This window comes from Sorex araneus, chromosome 2, assembly GCF_027595985.1.
Source record: "Sorex araneus isolate mSorAra2 chromosome 2, mSorAra2.pri, whole genome shotgun sequence".
Taxonomy (NCBI): domain Eukaryota; kingdom Metazoa; phylum Chordata; class Mammalia; order Eulipotyphla; family Soricidae; genus Sorex; species Sorex araneus.
Window position 1 is genome coordinate 162555511 of NC_073303.1, and position 25535 is coordinate 162581045.

General features: G+C 35.4%; 1 protein-coding gene across 1 annotated transcript in view; it reads right to left on the minus strand.

Annotated features, from left to right (window-relative positions):
* Positions 1-4436: 4436 nt before the first annotated feature.
* EPHA6 (EPH receptor A6) overlaps positions 4437-25535 on the minus strand; it is a 970410-nt gene continuing 949311 nt past the window's right edge. The window contains 2 exon segments of the mRNA XM_055129205.1: positions 4437-17593; positions 18673-18822. Of these exon segments, the coding sequence (XP_054985180.1) occupies positions 17479-17593; positions 18673-18822 (265 nt within the window). The 3' untranslated portion in view covers positions 4437-17478.

The window sequence follows — 25535 nt, forward strand, 5'->3', positions numbered from 1 at the left end:
GCGCTGGACTCCCCGGCCCTCCGCTGGGCTCCGCCCGTGGGAACTGTGCGCCCAGGCGGGGCGGGGAGACCGGCGGTTGTGAAAAGTCGAACGTCTTTTTTTTGTTTTGTTTTTTAATGTAAAGGAAATGTGCCAGCCCTTCACTTCTCAGCCTTCTGATCGGGAGGGTTTTTTCCCCGTAGAAATGATCTGTGATTGGAGTTCCCAGATTAAGTCGGCAGGAGGTCAGAAAAGGCCGGGTACTTCAAATATGCCACCTTCTGATATTAACCCTTCCTCTCTCCCTTCCCCCCTCCCCTCCCTCCCTCCCTCCCTCCCTCCCTTCCTCCCTTCCTTCCTTCCTTCCTTCCTTCCTTCCTTCCTTCCTTCCTTCCTTCCTTCCTTCCTCCCTCCCTCCCTCCCTCCCTTCCCTCCCTTCGCTTCCTCAGCTTTCCTAGTGGATTTCAGCGGATCATATGTGACATTGGGAATCCGAAGCACTAAGGCGAGCATCTTATCCGCTGAACTATCTTTCCAAACCCCATGGACTCACTGGCTTAAAATAGTGACAGTTACACAGGTTTACAATAGTGACAGTTACTACTTGATCCATGGACTGAAAATATTTAGACATGTGAGCCTCTGTATATTACCGTGATTCCAACGACTAGACTAGGATGCAAAAGTTTTAAGGATCTAGGACTTAAAACCATTTAGCTTGGGTCAACCTTTGAGTCCGCCAAACCGCACAATACCTTGTAAAATGCCCCCTGAGTGACTATCGGGACTTGAGCTTTCCTTAAAGAGAATTTGCTTCTTTGCTTCTTACCCACGTGTATGATTTTTTTTACACTCCCCAACTACCTATTTTTACCATCTTACTACTTGAATATTAAATGGATTAGGAAAATTGAAGAAAAAGAGACGAGAAGGATATATATATATATACATATATATGATGGCTGGAAGGATTGCATGTATATAATTGCAAGATACTTTCTATGTTGAATTACTGTGGGGGTTTTCAAGGGGAAAAAAATGTGGGTATAGGCTCTTGCTTGAAGGCAAAAAGGCAACAAAACCCAAGCCAAACCTCCATTGTTGCATAGCCAAAAGAAGATAATAAATGTCCTTGTCAAAACGGAGTGTGAAAAAATACTTTTCTTGGGGCTGGACCAATAGCACAGCAGGTAGGGCGTTTGCCTTGCACGCAGCCGAACTGGGTTCGATTCCCAGCATGCCATATGGTCCCCTGAGCACTGCCAGGGGTAATTCCTGAGTGCAGAGCCAGGAGTAAACCCTGTGCATCGCTGGGTGTGACCCAAAAAGCAAAAAAAAACAACAAAAAAACTTTTCTTTATTTGACCAGAAGTCATTGCACCTTTCTCAGTGCTTCTGCTTCTCACCTTCCAAAATGCTCTTTTCAAGTGGTTGGGGCTGTGCAAAGAAGGAGTAGGGGGGAGAGGGGGATTTGTGGTGTACAAGTAAATATGTTTGCCACACAGTTGGTGTTTGTAAATAATCCTTTGTCTTCATTTATTCATAAAATGTTTATATTAATGAAATAAATCCAGTCCCTAAATATGGTGGCTCTTTAATTTGTGACTCAATGCATTTACAGAGTGGGATTATTTTTCTCTATGTCTGCACTGTGACTCATTTCGATAAGGATGGGAGTGTTAAAGAAAGCTAAAAAGAAGACTGGCCTGAGGTTTGTAGTTTGGAGATGTGTCCACCTCTCCTTGAGAGAAGCTCCCTAGAAGCATTATGTTGGCTCTGCTGGGGCTAAAGCAGACCCTCAAGAACAGCATTATACCGATAAGGACCCCTGGTCCCTGCTGAACACTATGGGCTAGTAAACACTGGGCAGCAGAACACCTCTAGCATCCTTTACCTTCATTACCATAGTAATGATGTTTCCCTGCCCTTTTTCTCTATCTGCAACATATCTTTATATGTTCCTCAACTACACACAAGATCCTTGAGAAACCTACTTTGAAGCTGTAAACACTTCACACTTGTCCTCAGCTGGAGGAAAAAACAACAACAACAACTCTGCTCCTTTTCTTGGAAACTGTTGATCAGTCTGTGCTGGTGAATATAACATTAAATTATTTAATCATCAATAAAACCCTTCTTTTTTATTCAGTTGTTGTGCTTTTTCTAGGACAATAGAACTTGATTTGCTCATTGACAGATTTGACTTCTTTTTTGGTTTGGGGATTATACCCAGCAGTAGTCAGAAGTGAGCCCTAGCAGCTCAGGGGATCATATGTGGAGTTGTGATTTGAACTGGGCTTACCGTCACCACAGCCCCAGGCAAGGCAAGGGCCCTTACTTATTGTATTATCTCTCTGGCAGAATTTGACTTTTTTTTGGGTGGGGAGTGAAAGTGATCAGAAATACTGCTTTTCAGAACCTTTTAATGAATATGTGTTCTTCTGCCTCATTGTTTTTTTTTTTCTTTTTGGGTCACACCTGGCCATGCACAGGGGTTACTCCTGGCTCTGCACTCAGGAATCACCCCAGGCGATACTCGAGACCAAATGGGATGCTGGGAATTGAACCCGGGTTGGCTTCCTTCAAGGCAAATGCCCTACCCGCTGTGCTATTGTTCCAGCCCCTGGTTTTTAATTTGTGCTTAGCACATATTTGGTGAAAACTGGAAACATAATGGACAGGTTGGATATTTAACTTTTCAGTTAAGTTAGACAAATACATAATTTGGGGGGGGCGGGTATTTTTTTGTTGGTGGGGCACACACCCAGCAGTGTTCAGGGGCTATTTCTGGCTCCATGCTCACAGGTCCCTCCTGGTGATGCTCAGGGAACTCTGCAGTGCTGGGGCTGTAAACAGGGCCCAGGTCATAGTGGCTGCATGCAAGGCAAGTCTTGCCTCCTATATTATCTCTGTTCCTCCTCCCCCCTCCATGTATACTTATTATACAAAACGATTGCTAATTATTTTAATGTCATTGATATGATGGGTTATTTATAGAGAAGAAATAGTAGAAATGAAACCTACAACCTGTTCAATCATCTAGAAATGCCAGTTTTGAAGATAATCATTGTATCACTGTACCACTGTCATCCCATTGCTCATCAATATGTTCGAGTGGGCAACAGTAACATCTCCATTGTGAGACTTGTTGTTACTGTTGTTGGCATATCAAACACGTTATGCGGAGCTTTCCAGGCTCTGCCATGCGGGCGAGATACTCTGGGTAGCTTGCTGGGCTCTCCAAGAGGGGTGGAGGAATTGACCCGGGTCAGCTGAGTGCAAGGCAAATGCCCCACCCGCTGTACTATAGCTCCAGCTATTATTGTATAGTGGAAGATAATCATTCATCTTAAAATTATTACAACCTATTGGATATTCCATCATGGTGCTTTGTGAGCTCACAGACTCAGCATAAAAATTGTTCCTCTTGGGGCCAGAGAGATGGTAAATTGGGTGAGTACATTGCCTTGAACAGAGTGGACCTAGATTCTATCCCTGGCACCCCATATGGTCCCCTGAAATCATCAGGAGTGATCCCTAAGCTCAGAGCCTGGAGTAAGCCCTGAACACTGCTGGGTGTGGCCCACAAAAACAAAACAAAATGTCCCACTTAATTCAAGTTACTTTGGCTATCTTCATTTTATTAAGATTTTTTTTTGGTTTTGTTTTTGCTTTGGGGCCAATTCCAGTGCTGCTCAGGGATCACTCCTGGAGGGCCTCAGGGAACCATATATGATATGAGAGACTAAACCTGGATCGGCCACAGGCAAGGAAAATGCCCTACCAGCTGTACTATTGCTCTGGTCCTTAATAAATTTTAAGAGGCTTTATGATTTTCTGAAAATTACTTAAGATAACATTTAAAAGAACAGAATTTCAGGTACTTACTAGTTTTAATTTTATATTGGCTTTGAAAGTGATAGTTGTAGAATAATAGATATGACAAATAAAATGCTATCTTGATTAATTTAGTATATTTTAGGGGATCTCCCAAGCAGTGCTGAGAGGTCAAGGGTTACCCAGCAGCATCGGAGTCACAGTGCCAGACCCCTGTCCCTGGGGATCCTCAGGGAACCATTCAGTGATGGAGGTTAAACCTGGTGCCACTGCATGTCAGGTATGCACTCCATCCCTGTGGGATATCTCCCTAGTCCCTGACTCACATATTTCTAATGCATTTTTTAAAGCAACTTTTAAGCAACTTTTAAAGGAATATAAAAATTACCATATTTTTTGTATATTATCTCTGCAAAGAACAATTTATTTCCATTCTGGTATTTGCCAATATAAAAATCACTATAAGGTGTACCAATTATAAAGATTTATGTGAGCCTGTATGTTGAACATTAATTATTTGTCATTATCAAAAATTACAGTTGTGATTTTGTGTCCGGAAAAGTAACAGACCAAAAGAACATCTAATAAACCACTATGCATCCATAGAAAAGAGTCACACGTTCAACCACCAGAACTGTAACTTTTATTTGCTAATAGATATTTTAATAAACAGGCTTACCCCATCTGTAAGACCCTGATAATACCTCTTAGGAAATCATAGAAAAATAAAATACAATAATTAGTAATTTGTACTTTGTACAAAAATCTTATTATGGTGCTCAGCAGGTAGTTTTGCTAAACACCATATTCTTTCAGCAAATAGATGACATGTGTAATGCAATTCACCACAAACAATCCCTCACTGAGAGCCGAGCATTCTATAACACTATTAATCTGTAAGCATGCCAGCACATTAAAATTTACTTGGAACTTCATAATATTACAGTAGATTTTTCTAAGATGAAAACAATACCATCTTCAAGACCTTTGAGTAAGTCTGGACAGCTGCCCTGTTACAGTGAGTAGGACTGCAGTTCAATTGTCAACACCCTTTACTATATGTACTGCATATTGTTAAGCCAAAAATAGAACTTAGGCTGTGAACCTGAGTGGAAGGCTTATAGTGAAGCTCTAAATAATGATGCAATATCAAAATGTGGGTTGAGGAGAAGACAGTATAGCAATTTCTTATTGTCACAGATCTTTTCCCACATTGCAAGAATATATGGACATGATATTGAATCTATTAATAAAAGTAATTAATGACATATAACTTTTTGACAGGCTGTAAAGATACATTTGAAAATCATTCATACTTATAGGCTTATAGGAAGGAAAAATGTTTTCAGCTCCAGTTTTCATTAGTTAAATATTGCCTTATAATGGATTAAGTATCTCATCCTAGGATCATTATCTAGGTATTTTGTCTAAATGTAGTAGTTAAGATTTAAACTAATAAAACTATCCAGGATTTGTGTTACAAAGATTTGAATGAATTCTTTTATTTTAAATTCACTGTAATGTCATCAACCACTTAAAATTTGACTTGGCCATTTAAGTATTATGTGTTTAGTCAAATATTAACATGTACACAAATATCTTTGCAATTTGGCTATGCTTAAGTAGCAAAAGGAGAAAATCATATCCCATTATTCAAAAGCTAATTTTACATCAAATCCAAATAACAAAAATATGCCTATAAATCTCAATACATTGAATTACATATAGCCCACTTGTAAATAAAACTCCAACTACAATTAAAAGTTTACATAGATAAGCTTATATCTTTCCTATCAAGTAAGGAAAACACAGTGAACAACCATATTGCCCATGTGTTTCTCCTAAATGATGATAGTTTTCATATGAAAGCAAAAACAGAATAAAAGTATTGTTTGATTGAGTAGACTCTTCTTTTTAAAAATTCACATGGTAGTTCAAAAGCTTCCTTGAAAAAAACCCAACAGCTTAAGTAAACAATACACATCTTTCAGGACTAAGCTATCTTTAATTTTTATATAGTTTATAAAAGAAAAGATACAAGATGTTTCTGATCTGTATACTGTAGCAGACAAAAATAACAATGTGGGAAGTGCTTATGGCATTGAGAAGTCCTCACTGAATCTCAACATTATAAAAAAAGAGTATTCTGTCATCAGAGTCTTTGGAAAGCACAGAGTTCAGTTCCAGTCTTCCAAATAAGAGGTCTCGAAAATATTTAGTTAAAATGGCTTCATAATATTTTACACAAAAGGTCTTTTTCCTAAGGTATATTACATATACACAAATACCCATTGACTGTGCTATGTATACACACATACACATTCACTTCTCCTTTGCAAATACTGACACTTCTCTCTTTGTTCCCACTCCCTATATTTTTATTTAGTACAATAAAACTATTCCCAGAACACTATCCTTATCTTTCTATCACAAATCTACCTATCTGCGTAATATACACACCACCTACCCTTCCATTGCAGTTCTGTACTCGTTTCTATCAAAAACTATCTTCCTACTTTTGCTACTAATCCTAACCCTTCTACTTCCCAAGGCATTTTTGTTATTTATTATCTCTTGTATATTCACTTCCCCCCCTTCTACCAGATCATTCTCAGAATGCAAGAATGCTGTAGCATCGCTGTAGGATCCTATCTCTGGTGCACACACACCCTCAAACATTATTGAGTACCCAGTATACATTCAGATACAACATATCTTGTGTTCTTTATAGCCATTTACAGACACTGACAACACTTTTCCCCCCTAAAATATTGTGTTAATCCATATCAGTAAGGCTTCAACTTCACTACTTCAAGACTGCTTTTGTTAAGGTCATCAGTAACCTCCAAGTTGCTAAGTCTAAGGCTAATTCTTCGTTCTCATTTTATCACTGTATCACTGTGACCGTCATCTCATTGCTCATTGATTTGCTCGAGCAGGTACCAGTCTCGAAATGGAGATGTTCTCATCTTAATTTCTTAAAAATGTTTAACATAGTGTACCAATTTCATTTCATTTTACTCCTCCTTTAATTCTGTTGCTTCTAATTCTCTGCTTAATATGTAAGTATTGGAATGGCTCAGACTTCAATAAAGCCCTACTTCTTAATTTTACAGCATTTTCCAAGATGATGTCAGAACTTTAACATATAGTGTCAGTCAGATGTTGTTTAATGATGGACATACATTCTAAGATATGTGTCTCACAATTTCATGGTGCAAAATTTATAGAAAATAATTCATAAACCTAGATGGTATAGTTTAGGGTATATGGAATTGCACACTGGGGCCACCATAAAATAGGCTGTCTGTTTTGACAGTCACTAAGTGATACATGATTCTATATAAACCATTGAGTTACAAATGTTGCCATTCTGGAATATGTTATTGCACTTTATTTCTTATTTATTCATTTTTGGTTTGGGGGCCACACCTGGCTTTTCTCAGGGCTTACTCCTTGCTCTCTCAAGATCCGAGGTCATTCTTGGTCATGCTCAGGGGACCATATGAGGTGCTGGGGACTGAATATGGGTAGGCTATATGTGAGACAAGTTCCAACCCATTGTATATCTCTCCAGCCCACATTATTGCACTTTAGAAGTGTCCTAGTGATGTCTCCATTTGATTACTTATTAGATATCTCAGGCATTAATGACTAAAACCGAACTTCGAATGTGCTTTTTCTCTGCCCCTGACCCAGCCTGTTATTTCCCAAATATACAATGTTTCTTTGATTTTTTTCCTTCCTATCATTCACAATTTATTTGAAAACTTTTGAAACATAACTCAAATTCATCAACAGCTCTCAATTGTCACTACTTCCATTTTACAAAAACCACAAATTTTGTCTTAGATTACTGTCATATCCTCATATGTGTTCCTTGAACCCATCCAAGTTCTGGTCCATCTGTATACTGAGCCAAGTTCTCTATAACCCCAAACATTCAAAACTCTAGCCGTTCTTTCAGCTTGGAATACTCTTTCCTTAGATTGTCTCATGATTTTACACTTTTCATCTAACAGCTTCAGTGTCATATTGCCAAAGAGGATTTCCTTACCACTTAATATAAAGAAACCACAGTCATGCTATGTTATATTAATCTAACCATTTGCACAGCATATGTCACTCTATGTGAGTGTCTTTACACTCAGAGGTCAATTCTATGAGACAGGGACATTTGCTTGTATTGGTCACCCTGTATTCTAAGCTCTTAGAACTGAATATTATTACATGATAGTTTCAGTAAACAATTTAATAAATGAATCATAGATAGATATATTTAAATAAATCAATGTGCTATTTTATGCAAATGCTTATTTTAGTATATTTGGGATTCAAATAATTTCGGACCATCAAACAGACATGACTTCTTATCATTTTAATTGCGTTGTCATATTATCTGTTCAATACTGTAAAAAAAGTGACTGGACATAGCATGCTTAGTTGTTCTTTACATTAAACTATAGTTAACTCTGTTGTAATAAAGTGATCAACATTATAAAATGAGAAAAGGAAATGCTTCATTTCCTTAATCATATTTCTATACTACTGAAGCATAAGGAAGTTATGTGAAAATTTAATGACTTTTCACTTTAGTTTTAAATATCTCTCTTGGTAAAATTTTAAGAATTGAATGAACAGAAAACAGTGAAAAGTGATTATAAATATATATGGTCACTGTTCTGAATAAATTAAATCCAATGGAGGATTTTATTTCTACATTTTCATCCATGAGAAAGTTAAGAGTTTGATTTTTTGCAGCAAACTTTATGGGATATCTGACCATCATTATATAAAAGAAAAGTAAATTAAAAAAATTAAAATTAAATTAAAATTAAAAGTAAAACTTTTTTGAGAATTCAAAAGTTATATGCTAATGAAGCTAAATGGAATTATAAAACATAAAGTGATTTTCAAAATACAATTGAAAAGAGAAGGCAATATCCTTGGAAGGTTATACGCATTTAAGAATCATGATATTTTTAAAATTATTAGGTAGGCACAATATTTTTGAATATTTAAGTTTGCAGAATGTTACTACATAAAATTATGCTGAAGGACTGACTCTACTTCTACCGTTTTATCTACATCTTATTTTTTATGTGTAATAATAAAAGAAAAACCTTAATCATTATCGATAGGCTTGACTCACATATAAAGTGCTCTGACATTTCTAAAAACTCCAATAGTCAATGTTTTTTGGTAAATCCTTTGGTTACATGTCTTCAAAATAAAAAGAACTAGAAGTATGAACATCTTAATAACTATGACCACTTGATTTATTAATGCAATTAAAAAAAATAAATTTCTATTTTTATTATTATGTTAAAATTTCATTTATCATACATATTTTAATAAATATTAGTGTATTTATTTTTATTAGAGACTAGTTATTGAAATGTATTTTAGTTTCACATTATTGGCAAGTAATATCACATATCAATAGTTTTTATAAAAGAAATCAGTAGTTGTAATATTAATTTTTTGTACTACTTTTTGTCTTTCCTTCAATATTAATGAAGCATATGTTATGTTTTGTAGTAATGGTCTACTCTGATTTTTTTCAAAAAGTATAAGGTAATTAGAGAAGGTATAACTAACAGTTTTCATTAATAATTATTTCTTTAAAATTAAAATTAAACTACCGAAGTTTGCAATGTGCACAATATTAGCATAATTTTAAAATATTGCCCAAAGACATTTATATTCTATATTCAAGTTTTCAATGACAAAATATGAGACAAAGTTAACAAATTGATTAATAACAGAACATAAATAAAGTAATATACAATGCTTTAAGACCAAGTATAACTCATTTTTATGTGTATTAGAAATACTCCAGCATTGTGCTACCAAAAATACACTTCCATTTCACATTTTGATTTTCTTTTCTTTTGACGGCCCCTCAACTGATAATTATTCCAAAATTTATAACTATTAGAAGAAAACGATATTTTTGCATAGTATTAGCATTTGTATACAATTTTCTTTGAATATATTTACATATATGACAGGGAAAGAAATACACATTAAAGCAAATAAAAAATTTGATAACAACTATTTGTGCACATTAAAGCTTATATTTTAAGCATTACAGAAAAAATGTAAAGTGCCTTTCATTGCTAGGAAGCTGTTCATCAAATTCAGTATTAGTTAAAGGATACTTTTGAAGGTTTTGCTTCAAAGTAAAATTCCAATGCATACTGAAACAAATTATATTTAACAATGCTCATATCGGTTACATAGATAAAAATCTGATTCAGTCACACATTTTTTTTAAAACAGTGACATTGATTTCATTATAGAATATCTGAAGATCACAGTTTTACGCAAATTTATTTTGAAGACAAAAATAATGTAGCAATAAAACTTGTACAGTTAAAGAAAATGCTAGAACATCACTGATCACATTATTGGGTAGATAATTCTGAAGAGAGTAAAAGTTAGAGATTTGTATGAAAAATGAGATAATAGAATTAATTATATGCAGGCTTTTCTCTCAGTTGAAGATGTACTTAAATGAAAATTTAACAGAAGCAATTTCTCTCCAAGTACATGATTTCATTCTATAAATTACTAAATGTAGAAGAGACTTTAATTATAAGCATCAGGAGAGAATATTTCAAGTTAGGTAAAATCTTGAAGTTGTGTTGTTTATTCATCATTGTGATTTAGCTTTATTCATCCACCATAATTTTAAAAAATATAAATGGCATTAGACCTTTCTAGAACAGTTTCTAAGACTGTTTTAAAGATGACTATCTACACATGTGTTAAAATTGGTGTTGGCATGTTCACATCAATATCGCTCATTTAACACAGGAACACAGATTATTCATCTTCAAAGTTGAGGCATATAATAATGCCTAAATATACATTTTAATTAGATATATGAAAATGAATATTCTCATGTCTGTGGAAATTTTCTTTGCAATGATATATTTTATTTTGGAATAAAGATAATTCTCCTTTCAACAAGGGCTAATGACATGGAGAATGCTGCTCACTAAATTGAATCTGGAAGTAGGGATGTCCTTTATTATTTTAAAGAACACTTCAAAGTCACCTCTCAGCTGTTCTGTTTATTATTTGAATTGTAACTTATACTCTCAACCAAAGTGGAATTACTATGATAAAGAGGTAACTGATTAAGGAGGAAGAGTGATAAGGAAAAGTTTTACTAAGGAGATTTTCAGTAATTCTGTTGCTTTCTTTTTGAAATTTTGTTATTGTTGTTGCTTTGGGGCCACACTGGATTATGCTCAAGGCTAACTCCTAGCTCTGTGCTCAGGTATCACTTCTGCCTGTGCTGGGTCTACCTACATGGAAATCGAGAGATTGAAGCTGCATTTGCTACATGTAAGGCAAATGCCCTATTCTCTGTATTCTCACTTCAGCCCAATCCTGCTACTTTCTAATTTGAAATTCATAGGACATTGTGTTGATGATTTGCATTTTTAATTAAGCAATTGGAAGTAGAAACCACATCTGTAATTGCATTTAAGAACTATCTTTCATGTTTCTTTGTCAATAGTTTTTCTTTAATACCTTTGTAATTCTTTAGAATGTATTATGTACAAAGGTAGTGAGATTCTTCTGTATGATTTTTCCTTGTAAGTTAACTAAATCAAAAGTTCTTTGATTTAAAGAAGATCTTATACTCAGATTAACTACTTCTAAAATTTGAGCAAGAAGTTTTTTTTTAAATCTGTTTAGAAAGTTTTCTTTAAATGGAAAAATGTGAAATTATAATAAAGTGGAGATGATTTGGTCTCATTATCAACAAAACACTTCGTATTTTCAGTTATTCATTAAAAGATAAAATTATTTCTTTAGTAGTGTATTGCAACCCTTGATAATAAAAGTTTTCCCTTTAATTCTGTTTTATTTTTAGATAGTGTTTTGAATTAACACTGATTTCAAGGTAAACAAAAACAGATTTTCAAATATATTCTAAAACCTTAAATCCAATGTCAAAGAACACATGCATTAAAAGCAAAATGTTTTTAAATTAATATATAATTAAATTTTAATATATTTTATATAACTCCATCATGAATCTGAAATTCAAGTTTATCAGAAAAAAATAGCAGTAATTAAAACTAAATTTTGATGACCAATATCTTCTTAATCTTTTGATTGTTTATTGCCTGGAAGACAAAATATTATATTACTTTCCCTTTTAAGATTAAAAAAAAGTTTTCATTCTAAGAAATCTGCAAAGTATTTTCAGATTCTTAACTTTTTAATGGAATAGTAAGAGTAAGATGGGGGTATTTACTTTGTGCAATAAAAGATTTTTATCTTTCTTGATTTTATATGTTAATATGTTATACCTAGCCATGAGTAACAATGTCTCTCCCTTGTTAAATATGTGTCTGACTTTTATGCAGTGATTGAAGGTTCATACCACATATATTTGGGCCATGGAATTGTCTTGGGCAAGAGATTATTTTAGAATTACTTTCTGAAAATGACTGGTACTATCTAATTGCAAGCATCTTTGAATAATGAATCTACATGAACTGAAAAATTTACCTTTTAAAGAAATCTGTGACAATGAGGGAAATGTCTGTTAACAAGTGAGATTGTTTTGGAGATTCTAGTATATATAGAGTGTTTGGAAGAATCCTATGAGAAGGTGAGGTCCAACATATTTCTTTCTGAAGAAACCACAAATACAATTCATGTAGGACAAGCTCTGATTTATTTTATTAATGTATTTTTGTTCCATGGAAAGATCTAATTCCATGTGATACTACAATCACTACTAACATAGCAAAGGGATTCTGTCCTATGTTAAAAGTTACTTGAAGATAAGGACAGTACAGTGAAAATCAGCTTTAATTTTTTATATGTATAAGAGAGACCCTCTATACAGTTGTTAAATTGAGCTAAGTAAAGTTTATACTGCCTTTTTGGAATATTTTAAATATCAAAAATGTGTTGGAGGGGCTGGAGTGATAATACAGCAGGTAGTGTAATTGCCTTGTATGCGGCTTACCTGGGTTCTATCCTTGGCACCGCATACGGTCCCCTGAGCTCTGCCAGGACTGATCCCTGAGCACAGAGCTAAGAGTAAACCCTGAGCACAGCTAGATGTGAATCCCCAACCCCCCCAAAAAATAACCCAATAAAAAACAAAAAAACTGAGTTGGAAATGTTGATCATAAAAGCTAAATGTTAGATGAGTTCAGTTTTTTGTATACTAATGGAAAAATAGCATCACTTTGACCATGTTTACTTTTCTACTTTTTCAAATCTTCATATAAATATTATTAAAATATAGGCTAGAAGGGCCAAAGGGATAATACAGTGGATAGGACACTTGCCTTTCATGCAGCAGACCTGGGTTCAATCCCTGACACCCCAGATGGTCCCCTGAGCCTGCCAGGAGTAATCCTTGAACACAGAACCAGGAATAAACCCTGAGCACCACTCTGTGTGGCCTCCAAACAAAAACAAACAAAAAACATTTTTTAAAAATTATTGAAATTATTTTGGATTGATGTGAATGAGTCTCTACTAGTGGAATTTGAACATGATAAGAATTAAATGATTATACTATAAAAGGTCACACAGTATTTCTAATCTCTAAATAAAGACAAATATATGCATATATACATATATCATATGTGATTTCGAATCAGTTTTTTATTATTGTAACACTAATTTATTAGAAATCGACAAAAAAATCTCCTTAGATAAAACTATGGAAAAGGATCATGATTAACTATTCCAAAATTATTTTTAAAAGTACTTAATATCCAGTTAGTAAAAAATCAGAAATCAAAACAATCTGTGAGTGCAAATGATACTATGAACATTAAAGGAAGATCTTTAAAGATTAGCTATGATACCTTTGTTTTGCTAATATCTGTAGTGGTGTGATAGAAGTAGGAGAGATGGGATGAAGGAAAAGAAAGAAGAAAGGTGGCTGAGAAATGAAGCTTTAAAACTTTTAATAATGGAGCGATAGCACAGCGAGTAGAGCTTTTGCCTTGCACATGCACTCGGCTGACCTGGGTTCTATTCCTCCGCCCCTCTCGGACAGCCCGACAAGCTACTGAGAGTACCTTGCCCACGTGGCAGAGCCTGGCAAACTACCCATGGCGGATTAGCTTACAGTAACAAGTTTCACAATAGAGACATTACTGGTGCCCGAGAGAGCAAATAGATGAGCAAGGGGATGACAGTGATACAGTAAATAATGGGATAAAAATAAAGAGAATAAAAGGCTCGTGATAGAGATTTATGGACTGCTTTACATAGCAGAAATTTGAGAGGAAAAGATACTAAATATTTTTAGGAAACCTGATTAGGATATAGATGAGAGGTATCTCATTCTTCCGCACCTCTTCAGAAGACCTTCTATAAAGTTTGCATTTCAAGAACTGGGTTTGGATTCTTTACATTCATGGACTGTTTTAGGCCTTAAAATTATAGCTGGAATGTTGATTTCCCCATCTCCCCAGGTGACAGCTGAATAGCTTTTAAAGAGTAATACTCTGTGAAATAAGATAAATCTCTTTTGATTATGGCATGCAGAACATAGTTATCAGCAGTTATAGCAGTACAAAAGTGCTGTAATTCTTGATTCTTGTTAAGCTAAGAGATTTGCAATTTCTGATTGCTTTTTCAGTTTAATAATTTACATACCTAATATCTTTTCTTGATTGTATATAGTTTGTACATTTTCTTCTGAAAATATCTTATACTATGAGATAATGAGTTGACTATAGATGGAAACTGACCACTCAATATACAATAATTTCCGTGACTGCCTGAATTTCAAAATCTAAAAAGTCCCATCAGTAATATAGATTAAAAAATTTTAAGTAAAGCAGATATTTTACTGTATATGCATATTCTAGTTTTTAAGGGTTATTACAGAGGCTTGTAGAAGTTATGCATTTTCTATAAGTCCTATGCTTATGCATATTAAATCATTTTAATTATAGAATATTTACACTAGTTAATCTTAAAATACTTTATAATTTTCAAATGAATTTGGCAATTTTACTGTAATTTTTTTCTGGATATTCTAGTGCCATTGAGTTTAGTGGTTTCTGAATGGTAGGCAGTAAAGACATGGAGATTCTTAGTTTTTAATCTAGCTCAGATATTTCTGTCTTGCTCCAACCATAATGAGGTTTCAAATTATACTTAGTTATCATGCTTTCAGTTTTGAAAAGTATAAATGTAATTTAAAAAACATTTTAAAGAGAATTTGGTATAAGAGACAAAGTGAAAAGTCAGTTTTATAATACTATGTTAATAAAGAAAAAGTTGATAAATTTACATAAAATAGGATCATTGAAGTTTTTGAAAGAAAATTCTTAACAAAGAATTTTAATCTTGCAAGCACTGAATGCCCATCTCATAGAAGTTTACTTTATAGAATTTATTTCATCAAAGTATACAGATGTTGCTATGGAAGACCATAATTACTTTATTCTTTATTTTCTAAATATCTTTTCTTATTGCATTATAAAAATAAATATATGTGATTAATAAATTTTATCTGTTTTAAATCTGCTCATAATATATATTTGAAGACAGGTAAATATGGAAATTTTATATTTTCTCTAAATATATCCAGGTTTGTGTAAATGTATTAAGTAAACCACCGCAGATAAGCCTATGATGATGCATGACCATGCAGGTAATGACTAGAAAACATTGCTAGCTATTTCTGACATACTTACAAAATGATGACGTTCCCATATTTTCCTTTTTAAAGTTCACTTTAAGGAATGCTTAAAGACTCTTCCTTCCAAATCTATGCAGTTTGTTAAATGAGCAAAATTAATCTGTGGTGTAGTAGGCAAAAAATCATGAGATAGTCAGCAAGAGAGAACAGGTGTCAGGATATAGCCTATTGGGATAATCAGTGAGTCTTAAAAGAAGGAATAAAAGAAAAAGTGAGTCTATCTAATAGTAAGAAAGTTACTATACACACACACAAATGTTACTTATGTAGAAACTTACTTGCCAGTGTGGGTAGGGCACATTATCTATGAGAAGAAATGAAACCCATATTTACTAAATAAGCATCATTATTACATCACCGATTTTTTTCTTTCTCAGAAGCATAATTCCTACTCTTCTACCTTGCAAAGCAGTTATATTTTTAGTACCACAGGGTATAGTTGATTGAATAATTGAATTTTCAGATGGTACTCTTTTGATGAATTGACTTAGCTTAATTCACTGACATTTTTCCAACTTCTGAGAAGGTCATGACTATACATCTTAGCTGTGTTAAAGTTATGGTATTATTGAACCAATCTGACAGTTTTTACATATGCTCAGGTGGTATAGGTATATTTGTTTATAATGTCTTTGAAGTACGCAATAGCATTTACTTTTCTCTTGAAAGGTTTGGAAAATAACTCAGCATGTTTATGTAACTTATTTTTGGTACCAATACATAAACACTCTTAAACTGCAAAATACACAGTAAGCGAAATAGATGTGTTAATTTTCTTGGGCTACGATATAGCCATAAAACTTAAAAAATTAAATAACTTCTTACACCTGAGGCTATAATCTTTTTGTTTTGGTTCAAAGAAATTTCTCTGAGAATTTTTTCAGTGCTTTGATTATTACATTTAGAAACTTCTGAAGATGATGCCAGGGATAGCCATGGTTTATTCTATATGTCACTCTATGAAAGTCACTAGAATAATTTACTTATCCCAGGTCATTCCAGGGCAATATTCATAAGGAAGTAGAGAAATATACTATATCATCAGTAAAAAATTACAGGGGAAGAAGTTCTAAACTACAATCTACTGTGAAATATGCAGGAAACTATAAAAGTAATTTTAAGAAATAGACAAAGCAAGCCTTAGACGGTCTAAAAATACAGTCTGTTCCACCCTTTCTCTCACTGATCAACTCTCTTTTCAAGATATTGATGCCTGACAAAGAATTCATTACATTAAATAATTGGCCATTACTACAACTCTGATATTAGACATTAAGCAATTAAGCTATTATAAAATAATGATAAGATCCCTGTATTTGACTGTAATTATTTGAAAATAATGCCAATTTGTAAGCTACTTGATCACAAAACATGATTAAAAAGTTAACTATTGGGGCTAGAGTGATAGCACAGCGGGTAGGGCGTTTGCCTTGCACTCAACCAACCCGGGTTTGATTCCCAGCATCCCATATGATCCCCCGAGCTCCGCCAGGAGTAATTCCTGAGGGCATGATCCAGGAGTAACCCCTGTGCATCGCCTGCTGTGACCCAAAAAGCCAAAAAAAAAGTTAACTAATTCTCGACTCTCATCATACTCAGAAGTCAAAGAAGCTATACCTGCACAAATTCCTCTGGGTCAAATCTGTGAACACTTTCCAAAGACCATTATATAAAGTTACACATCCATGCTGAGTTATTTACCATTGTGCAGTAATAATCTGCACTAGGCAAGGGTCTTTGTTCCCCCTACATCATTCAGAGAGGAAATATAAAGCATGGTTTTAAAATTCAGGTTGGAAGCATAAACAAAAGGTGTGTGCCCATAGTCTGGAGGACAGGAGACTGCAGTTTGTGAAGTGATGTCTGAAGAATCTGAAGAAAGGGTAGTAGAGAGGATATCTTTCATTTTAGAAATGCTGAGGCACAAGACACAGGTACTTGTAGTTCTTTCATACATGAAATCCTTTCTCCTGTATGTGCATCATGTGTAATCGTAAAGTCTGTATACTGCTCACTATTCGTCTCTGGTGTCCAATGAGTATGACTCCAATTCTTCTAATGTCACTGAGAAACAGAGTAATAAAGAGAGAGATAGAGAAAATTAGAGAAAGAGAGAAAAGATATTTGGGTATTGTTAAACTTGAGAGAAAGAAAATGAACATTTAGACTTGATAAATATTCATCACATCATTTTTTAATTAATTTGACAAGACTTGTATTGCTGGAGTCATATTGTATTCATATATGAATATCAAGTGTTTCACCTTCTCCTTCCAGTATCATATGTCAGTTAATCTCAAATTTAAGAATAAAAGGGAAAATGTAAAACTCAGGGACATATTGTAATGTTCAGGCATTCTACAGGTCAAAAGACTATATAATTCTGGGCCAGAGAGATAGAACGGTGGGTAAGGTGCTTGCCTTGAATGTGGCTGACTCTAGTTAAATTTCCAGCACCATCTATGGTTTATGAGCCCTCCCAGGAGCAATCCCTGCGCATAGAGTCAGGAATAAGCTCCGAGTATCTGCTGGGTATGGATCAAAAAAACAAACCAAAATTAAAGTCACATAACTTAGGGAGTAATATAAAATTTCACTATAACTCCATTTGAGTTATCATTTTTCAATACCTAAAAAATCACCATTCTATTAGTATCTAATTTTGTTGAATATTTTGTTGCACCTAGGCAATAAAATCTTAGGCAATGGGAAATAAAATCTCAGAGACAGTGGGAAAGTATTGACCTTTGTAGTACTGATGAACTTTGAAATGATGTAGTATTATATTAAATTTATTACATTTGATCAAGGCAACAATAACAGATTTTGCTATATAGTATATGTGAATCATAAGTAACATGCCTAAATAGAACTATGTTCTTATAAATGTTATATGAACAAGAGTAACATGAATTTATAAATAAGTTAAAAAGTGAACAGTAGCTCTTTGAACTTAATATAAAGTTATAGTAGTTAAAGTATAATTCTCAACTTCTTCTAGAATGCTGGTTAAAAATAGTGGGAAGTGAGGTGGAAAGGCCGTACTGACCTGAAGACAGCTTAAGCACAGAGTTCTTGATAACGTATTTGAATTTATATCTGAGCTGAGCAACTAAATATAGTATTAACTTTAGTTTACTTACTCAATGCTCATTCTTGAAATCAAGTCAAAAGTTGTAAACCCTGCTGCCATGAAGTTATTCTTATATTGCCCCATCTTTATGGAATCCAGCCAGTCACCAACAGTGACAAACAAGGGATATTCAGGAACTTCACCAGGGGATTCCGGCATTCTATAAGGAAAAAAACCACAGAGGTCATTTAATATTGAATAAATCAAGAATCACACACCTTGCTTTTCTCTTTTACAGTACTTTTACATCTATGCTTTTTTTTTACATCTAATGTTCTAACTTTCCACTTATAAAAAGTATTTTTCCATCAATTTCAAATCACTGTCACTGTCATCCCATTTCTCATCGATTTGCTCAAGCAGGCACCAGTTACATCTTCATTGTGAGACTTGTTACTGTTTTTGGCATATCGAATACACCATGGGTAGCTTCCAGGCTCTGTTGCGCAGGCGAGATACTCTTGGTAGCTTGCCAGACTCTCTGAGAGGGGCGAAGGAATGGAATCCGGGTCGGCCACGTGCAAATCCAACGCCCTACCCGCTGCGCTAGCTATCAGATACTTTTATCTGGTTAATTTCATTTGTTCGTTTCCTTTGTCTTTCCCCACCCCCCTGCTTTTTGAAAGTACTAGGTTTTATACTATGGAGATCTGGAGAAAATCCACCTCTTGCTCATTTTTTTCACTTTGATCTTTTGAAGGAAACCTGGTTTTCAAACTTATGGAGCAGTTCACTTTTCAACCTCACAAAATAAGTAGCTAGCCATGGGCTGTTCACTATGAACCAGTTGGACCTGCTTCTGAATCCATGCCCTTTTTCTGTTTTTCACGTTTGCGCTAATAGTGCTATCATCTTTTGAGGGGCGGGAGGGTTCTCCAATGGCCACACTCAGCCAGCCTGGCAATTGCTTACTTGCTAGGACCTGACCATGTGGTGCTGTTTGCATTGTGTGGTGCAGCGATCACCAGGGCCATCTGGGCAGTGTTCAGAGGCCTTCTAGGCCGTACCAGCGATGCTGAGTAGCCTCTGGAATGATGCATGGCAAACTAGGGAGGCCTTGAGGTGCAGGTTCGGGAAACTTGTAAGGTATACATAAATTCTATACGATCTCCCTGCCCCTCCCTTAACTATTTCTCATGAGGAATCCTTTGATCAAGATTCATTTGTTCAGGCAGGCCACATTCCTGCCCTAGGAAAGCCCCGGCAGCTGCATGCACACTCCAACAGCTGCCACTATGTCTAGGTCGGACTCCACTATGTGAAGGCTGAGCTTCTCAGAAATGCCAAACTCTGGAAAATTTCAGGCACAGTTCTGTTTTTTTTTTTTTTTCAAATCTCTGGGCCTTTTGCAGTGGGCATCCTCCCACCACCTCCCAATACTTCCAGAAGCTCCTGCAGCCATCCCCACGACCCACCCCTGCAGCCCTGTGAGATCATCTACCGGCCCTGCTTCAGAGCCTCAGCATGAAATATTAAAAGAGATAAACTAATCACAAAAATTTCTTGGATACACTGGTTATTGCCCAGTTAAATATCCTGGATTTTCTGGAGCGCCCCACTTTCCCAAACTCTACAATATGAATATCTCAGTAGGAGCACACCGGACTGAATGGGAATGTAGTGTAGAAGCCAACTAAGCTCATCTAACAAAAACATGATCATAGAAGGCTCAGCTAGAGCGGTAGCTTAGTAAACCCTCAGGCAAGGACTTCATGTGAGATACATAATACTTAATGTGAGATACAAATAATATTTTTTGACTGTTCCACTAGCTGTTTAGTGGTAATAATCACTGTCATTGTCACTCCCATCCCATTGCTCATCGATTTGCTCAAGCGGGCACCATAACGTCTCCATTGTGAGACTCGCTATTACTGTGTTTGGCATATTGAAAATACCACGGGTAGCTTGCCAGGCTCTCCGAGAGGGGCGAAGGAATCGAACCTGGGTCAGCTGCATGCAAGACAAACGCTCTACCCGCTGGGCTCCAGTCCTAGTGGTAATAATAAGCAATATAAAATAAATTATTTTGGCCTGCTACAAGGCATTAGAGAAAGACCTTACTTCATTTTTTGGCATGTAGCTGTCCAGTTTTCCCAACAGCACTTAAAGAGGCCTTCCTGGCTTTACTTCACTTTTTTTTTTTTTTCTTTTTAGGTCACAGCCGATGATGCACAGGGGTTATTCCTGACTCTGCACTCAGGAATTACTCTTGGCAGTGCTGAGGGGACCATATGGGGTTATGGGAATCGAACCTGGGTCGGCTGTGTGCAAGGCAAATGCCCTACCCGCTTTGCTATTGCTCCAGCCCCCACTTCACATTTCTTGCTCCTTTATCAAAGATTAACTGACCATGTATTTGAGGGTCTGTGTCAGGATATTCAACTCTATTCCATTGGTCTGTGGGTTTTTCTTTATCCCCATACCATGTTGTTTTAATTATTACTGCTTTGTAGTACAGTTTGGGGTCGGGGAAGTTATTCGCGGGGGTTTGTTTCTTTTGAATTTCAGGAGTGTCTTATCTATTTTTTTGAAAAATGTTAATGTCAATGTGTAAGGACCACATTGAATCTGTATAATGTTTTGGGGAGTATTGCCATTTTGACAATATTAATCCACTCGATCCATAAGCAGGGAATGCATCTCCATGTCCTCATGTTCTCTTTTATTTCTTGAAGTAGTGTTTTGTATTTTTGTACAGGTCCTTCACCTCTTTAGTTAAGCTGATTCTGCTGTACTTGATTGTCTGAGGCACAATTCTGAATGGTATTGATTTTAAATATTTCCTTCTTCTCTATTATTGTTTGTATATAAAAAAAAAAGCCATGGATTTTTAGGTGTTAATTTTGTAGCCTGCCTCTTTGCTACCCAAACCTCTTGTTTCTAGAGGCTTTTTTGTAGTCTTCAGGATTTTCTAAGTGTAGTATCATGTCATCTGCAAATAGTGATAGCTTGACCTCCTTTCCTATGTTGATGCCCTTGATATCTTTTTTTTGCCTGTTATGATATTGGAATATTGAATGTATCAAACAAATGCATTATGAACAACTTTGTGAATCATGGTATTTAAATAAAATGGAGGGGAAAAGATTCATTTGTTCTTAAAATTTTTTTTAAAGGCATTGGTTATTAAAAATATTTTTTCTGTGCTATAGCTCATTAGTATAAATAATATTTACACATACCCAGTAAAAAGTGAAATAGAGCCTAAAGTATAGATGTCTATATGCTCAAGACAGCAAAATCAATGCAAGTGTGTTGCCAAGGAAAATGGTCTAGCACTGATGGTTTTCAAATAAGCACTATAGGAATTTGTAATTTTGCTTCTAAGATATAACTCAAAGGCATTTCTTTTGGAAAAATTTTTATAGTTTTAGTATAAAAATAACACAAAGATACTAGTCTTAAAGACCAGGGAATGTGTATATACACACACATATACAAAATAATTTTATATATAACATAGTCATAGAGAATAAAAATTTAGCGTCAGAAAGTTTCACTGTATCAATACTACTATATCACTGTCATCCCATTGCTCATTGATTTGCTGAAGCGGGCACCAGTAACTTCTCCATTATGAGACTTGTTACTGTTTTTGGTGTATCGAATGCGCCACAGGTAGCTTGCCAGGGTCTGCTGTCCAGGTGAGATACACTTGGTAGCTTGCCAGGCTCTTCAAGAGGGGTGGAGGCCACATGCAAGACAAATGCCCTACCCGCTGTGCTATTGCTCCAGTGTAGTAGCAATAATTCAGAATTGCATTTTACAGCAATCTGGCCATAAACTCTACTATCCCTTTTATAGAAATGTATGAAAAATAATGTTAACTTCCTTCACATGGTATTAAAAATTATTCTATAATAATATATAGGTTATTTGTTCTTGGGATTAAAAGCAGATCATTTAAAATAATTAGAACAGAGTTTATATTAATAGAGAAACTGTAGCAGTTTTCCTTAAAACACTGGTGTTTAAACTAAATCAGTAATTTTAAGTATTTAAAAATTTCCCTACAAATAAATGACTGAATTACAATCCAATTTCCAAAGAATGTTATTTTGGAATATTTGTGTCCCAAAATTCCAATTTTACTTACTCTGCTTTTAATTTTTTTTAAGTTGGAAAGGGAAAAATTGAGATGTAACTAGAGGCAGAATTGAAAAAACACACTGAAATATTTAATCATAATGTCTTCCCCATTCACAGTTGAACTGCTTTAGTTTTAAGTAGAAAGTTAGAGTAAATGAGTGTTTATCACTACATCACAACGAAATAGAAATTTTCCACTATGAGGAACATCACTGTATGCTATATATAACTGGTATTATTTTGTTAAAAAGATATGGAGTGGGAGTTAAAGTCTAAAGTCTGTGCGTAAGATAAAAATTGAAAATCTCTAACAATCAAGTGAAAATTTTTTAAATTACACAAAATTACCAGAACCTAGGTTGTTAGAAGCATAATAGCTAGAGATGTTATTCATGGCTGTGTAAGATGCAATTGAGAAGACTCTGTACAGACTCTGAATGGTTCCCCTTTGAATTGTCAGGACTAAGCTAGCATTCATTTCTTTGCATTTTCTGATTGCTACATTGACTTCCCTTTTTCTAAGGTGGAATCCAGTTAAAGGTGGGATGTGAGGGAAGAGAGGTGACAAGGAAAACTATAGGGGCTTTCATTCTTTATTTGTAATTTGAATGTGCATAAATTAAATGCATGCATTGTCTACACTGGACTGTATTAAGTCTGGATACCATTAATAGGGATTTATCCTTTTTTTGTTTTGTTTTTTTTTTTTGTTTTTTGGGGTCACACTGGCAATGCAAAGGGGTTACTCCTGACTCTGCACTCAGGAATCACCCCTGGCAGTGCACAGGGCACCATATGGGATGCTGGGAATCTAACCTGGGTCAGCCACGTGCAAGGCAAATGCCCTACCTGCTGTGCTGTTGCTCCAGTCCCCGACTCATCCTTTTTACCACTACTTGATTTTCTTACTGCTTTTTATTTATACACTGTAAGCTGGAGCAATAACACAGCTGTAGGGCGTTCACCTTGCACGCAGCCAACTGGGGTTCAATTCCTCCACCGCTCACGGAGAGCCCGGCAAGCTACCAAGAGTATCTCACCCACACGGAAGAGCCTGGAAAGCTTTACCTGTGGCGTATCTGATATGCCAAACACAGTAACAACAAATCTCACAATGGAGACATTACTGGTGCCCGCTCGAGCAAATCAGTGAGCAACGGGATGACAGTGACAGTGACAGTGATAAGCTGCAGTGCTGTTTGGGGTGGAAATGGGGATGTTTGCGTCAGACCTAGTTGTGCTCAGGCTTACTTCTGGCTCTGTGCTGAGGTATCACTCCTGGCAGGTCTTGGGGACCATATAGGATATATGGGACTGAGACGTGTCAGCCATGTGCAAGGCTTTATCAAATGTATTCTCTCTCTGCCTGAAATACTGTTTGATTGTGGAATGTTTCAATCTTATTAACGGAATAATTTAAGACTTGATATTAAACAAAGTTACTTATATCCAAAGGTTAAAAAAGCTGTCATAGGTCCAGAGAGGTATGCAGTGGATAGGGCACTTGTGTTGTATACATTTAGGCCAGGGTTTGCACCTTGGTCCGCATATACCCACATCTGACAGTCTCCCTCCAAATTCCTTCAGGTCTGATACCTGAGCCCAGAGTCAGGAATCAGGCTGAAATACAACTAGGTGTAGATTTTTTTTCCAATCACTGTCCCCACCACCCGACCCCAAATATCCATAATTGTATCTACCAATAATCTTAATTTTCTAGAAAAGCTTATATTAATACATTAAAATTCACATGTAACCCTAAAAAAGGCCTCCACAGCTTACAGAGTCAAACACAATTTTCAATTGCAGCATGATTCAGTCTTTATACTAGTCTAGTGTTCAGTATAGATACCAAACTTTCATACAGCTTATGCATTATTTTTTAATAAATGATTTGATCAATTTTGATGGACCAACACTGGAAGAAATATTTCTATATTTAACTATCCAAGCTAAAACATAGACAATCAGGACTAATTTATTATTAACATAAACAAACCACATGTGCTAGAAAATGGAATTTCCCATTTCAAAACAACGTGGTTTTGGCATTTTTTCATTATTTGTCAAAAGATTTTGTTAAAATTTAACACAACTAAAATATTATATCTAAGTGATATGTATGACCTCCTATTCTCATGTCATTCTTGATGCAGCCAAAAAAATTCTTGTTTTCTCTCCTGAGATAATACTGGAGTAACTCTTGAATTTTCACAATTTTATATAACTGGTGACTGGAAATGTAATTTGCTAATTTAGTGTCCTTGGTATAGAAAGGTTGTGGGAAGACATTCTGTGTACTAAATGGCTTAAATGGTCTGTTTCTCTGTTCAGAAGCATACACAATTTGCTCCCAGAACATTTCAATACCATAATTTCCTTTCTCTCTGCACATTTTTAGTAACCTAGTTACTCTCTGGCCTCTGTATGGCTGCATTGGCAGTTGATTTAGTAAGGTCAGGGTCCCCTCATTGTTCTCAGCCACCGTGCAATAACTTTTCCTTCACCTTATCTTGTAATGAAGTTGAAAAATGCTGCTATTTTCTGGCTTTGAGGGCTGTGTACCATCACCCTCACATGAATTCTCTGCAATACGGCCTAATAAACAATAAATGCCCTTTCTTATCAACCATGTACAGTGATAAATTCAGTTTGTTATTTGCTGAGTACGTAGAAATTTGTGCTATTTGGCGATTAGTGGGAGATGTCCACCTGAGAAACATCTTTATAGAAAAACCTGAATCGCACACTTGAAAAAAATGTGACTTTCCCATAGTGAAA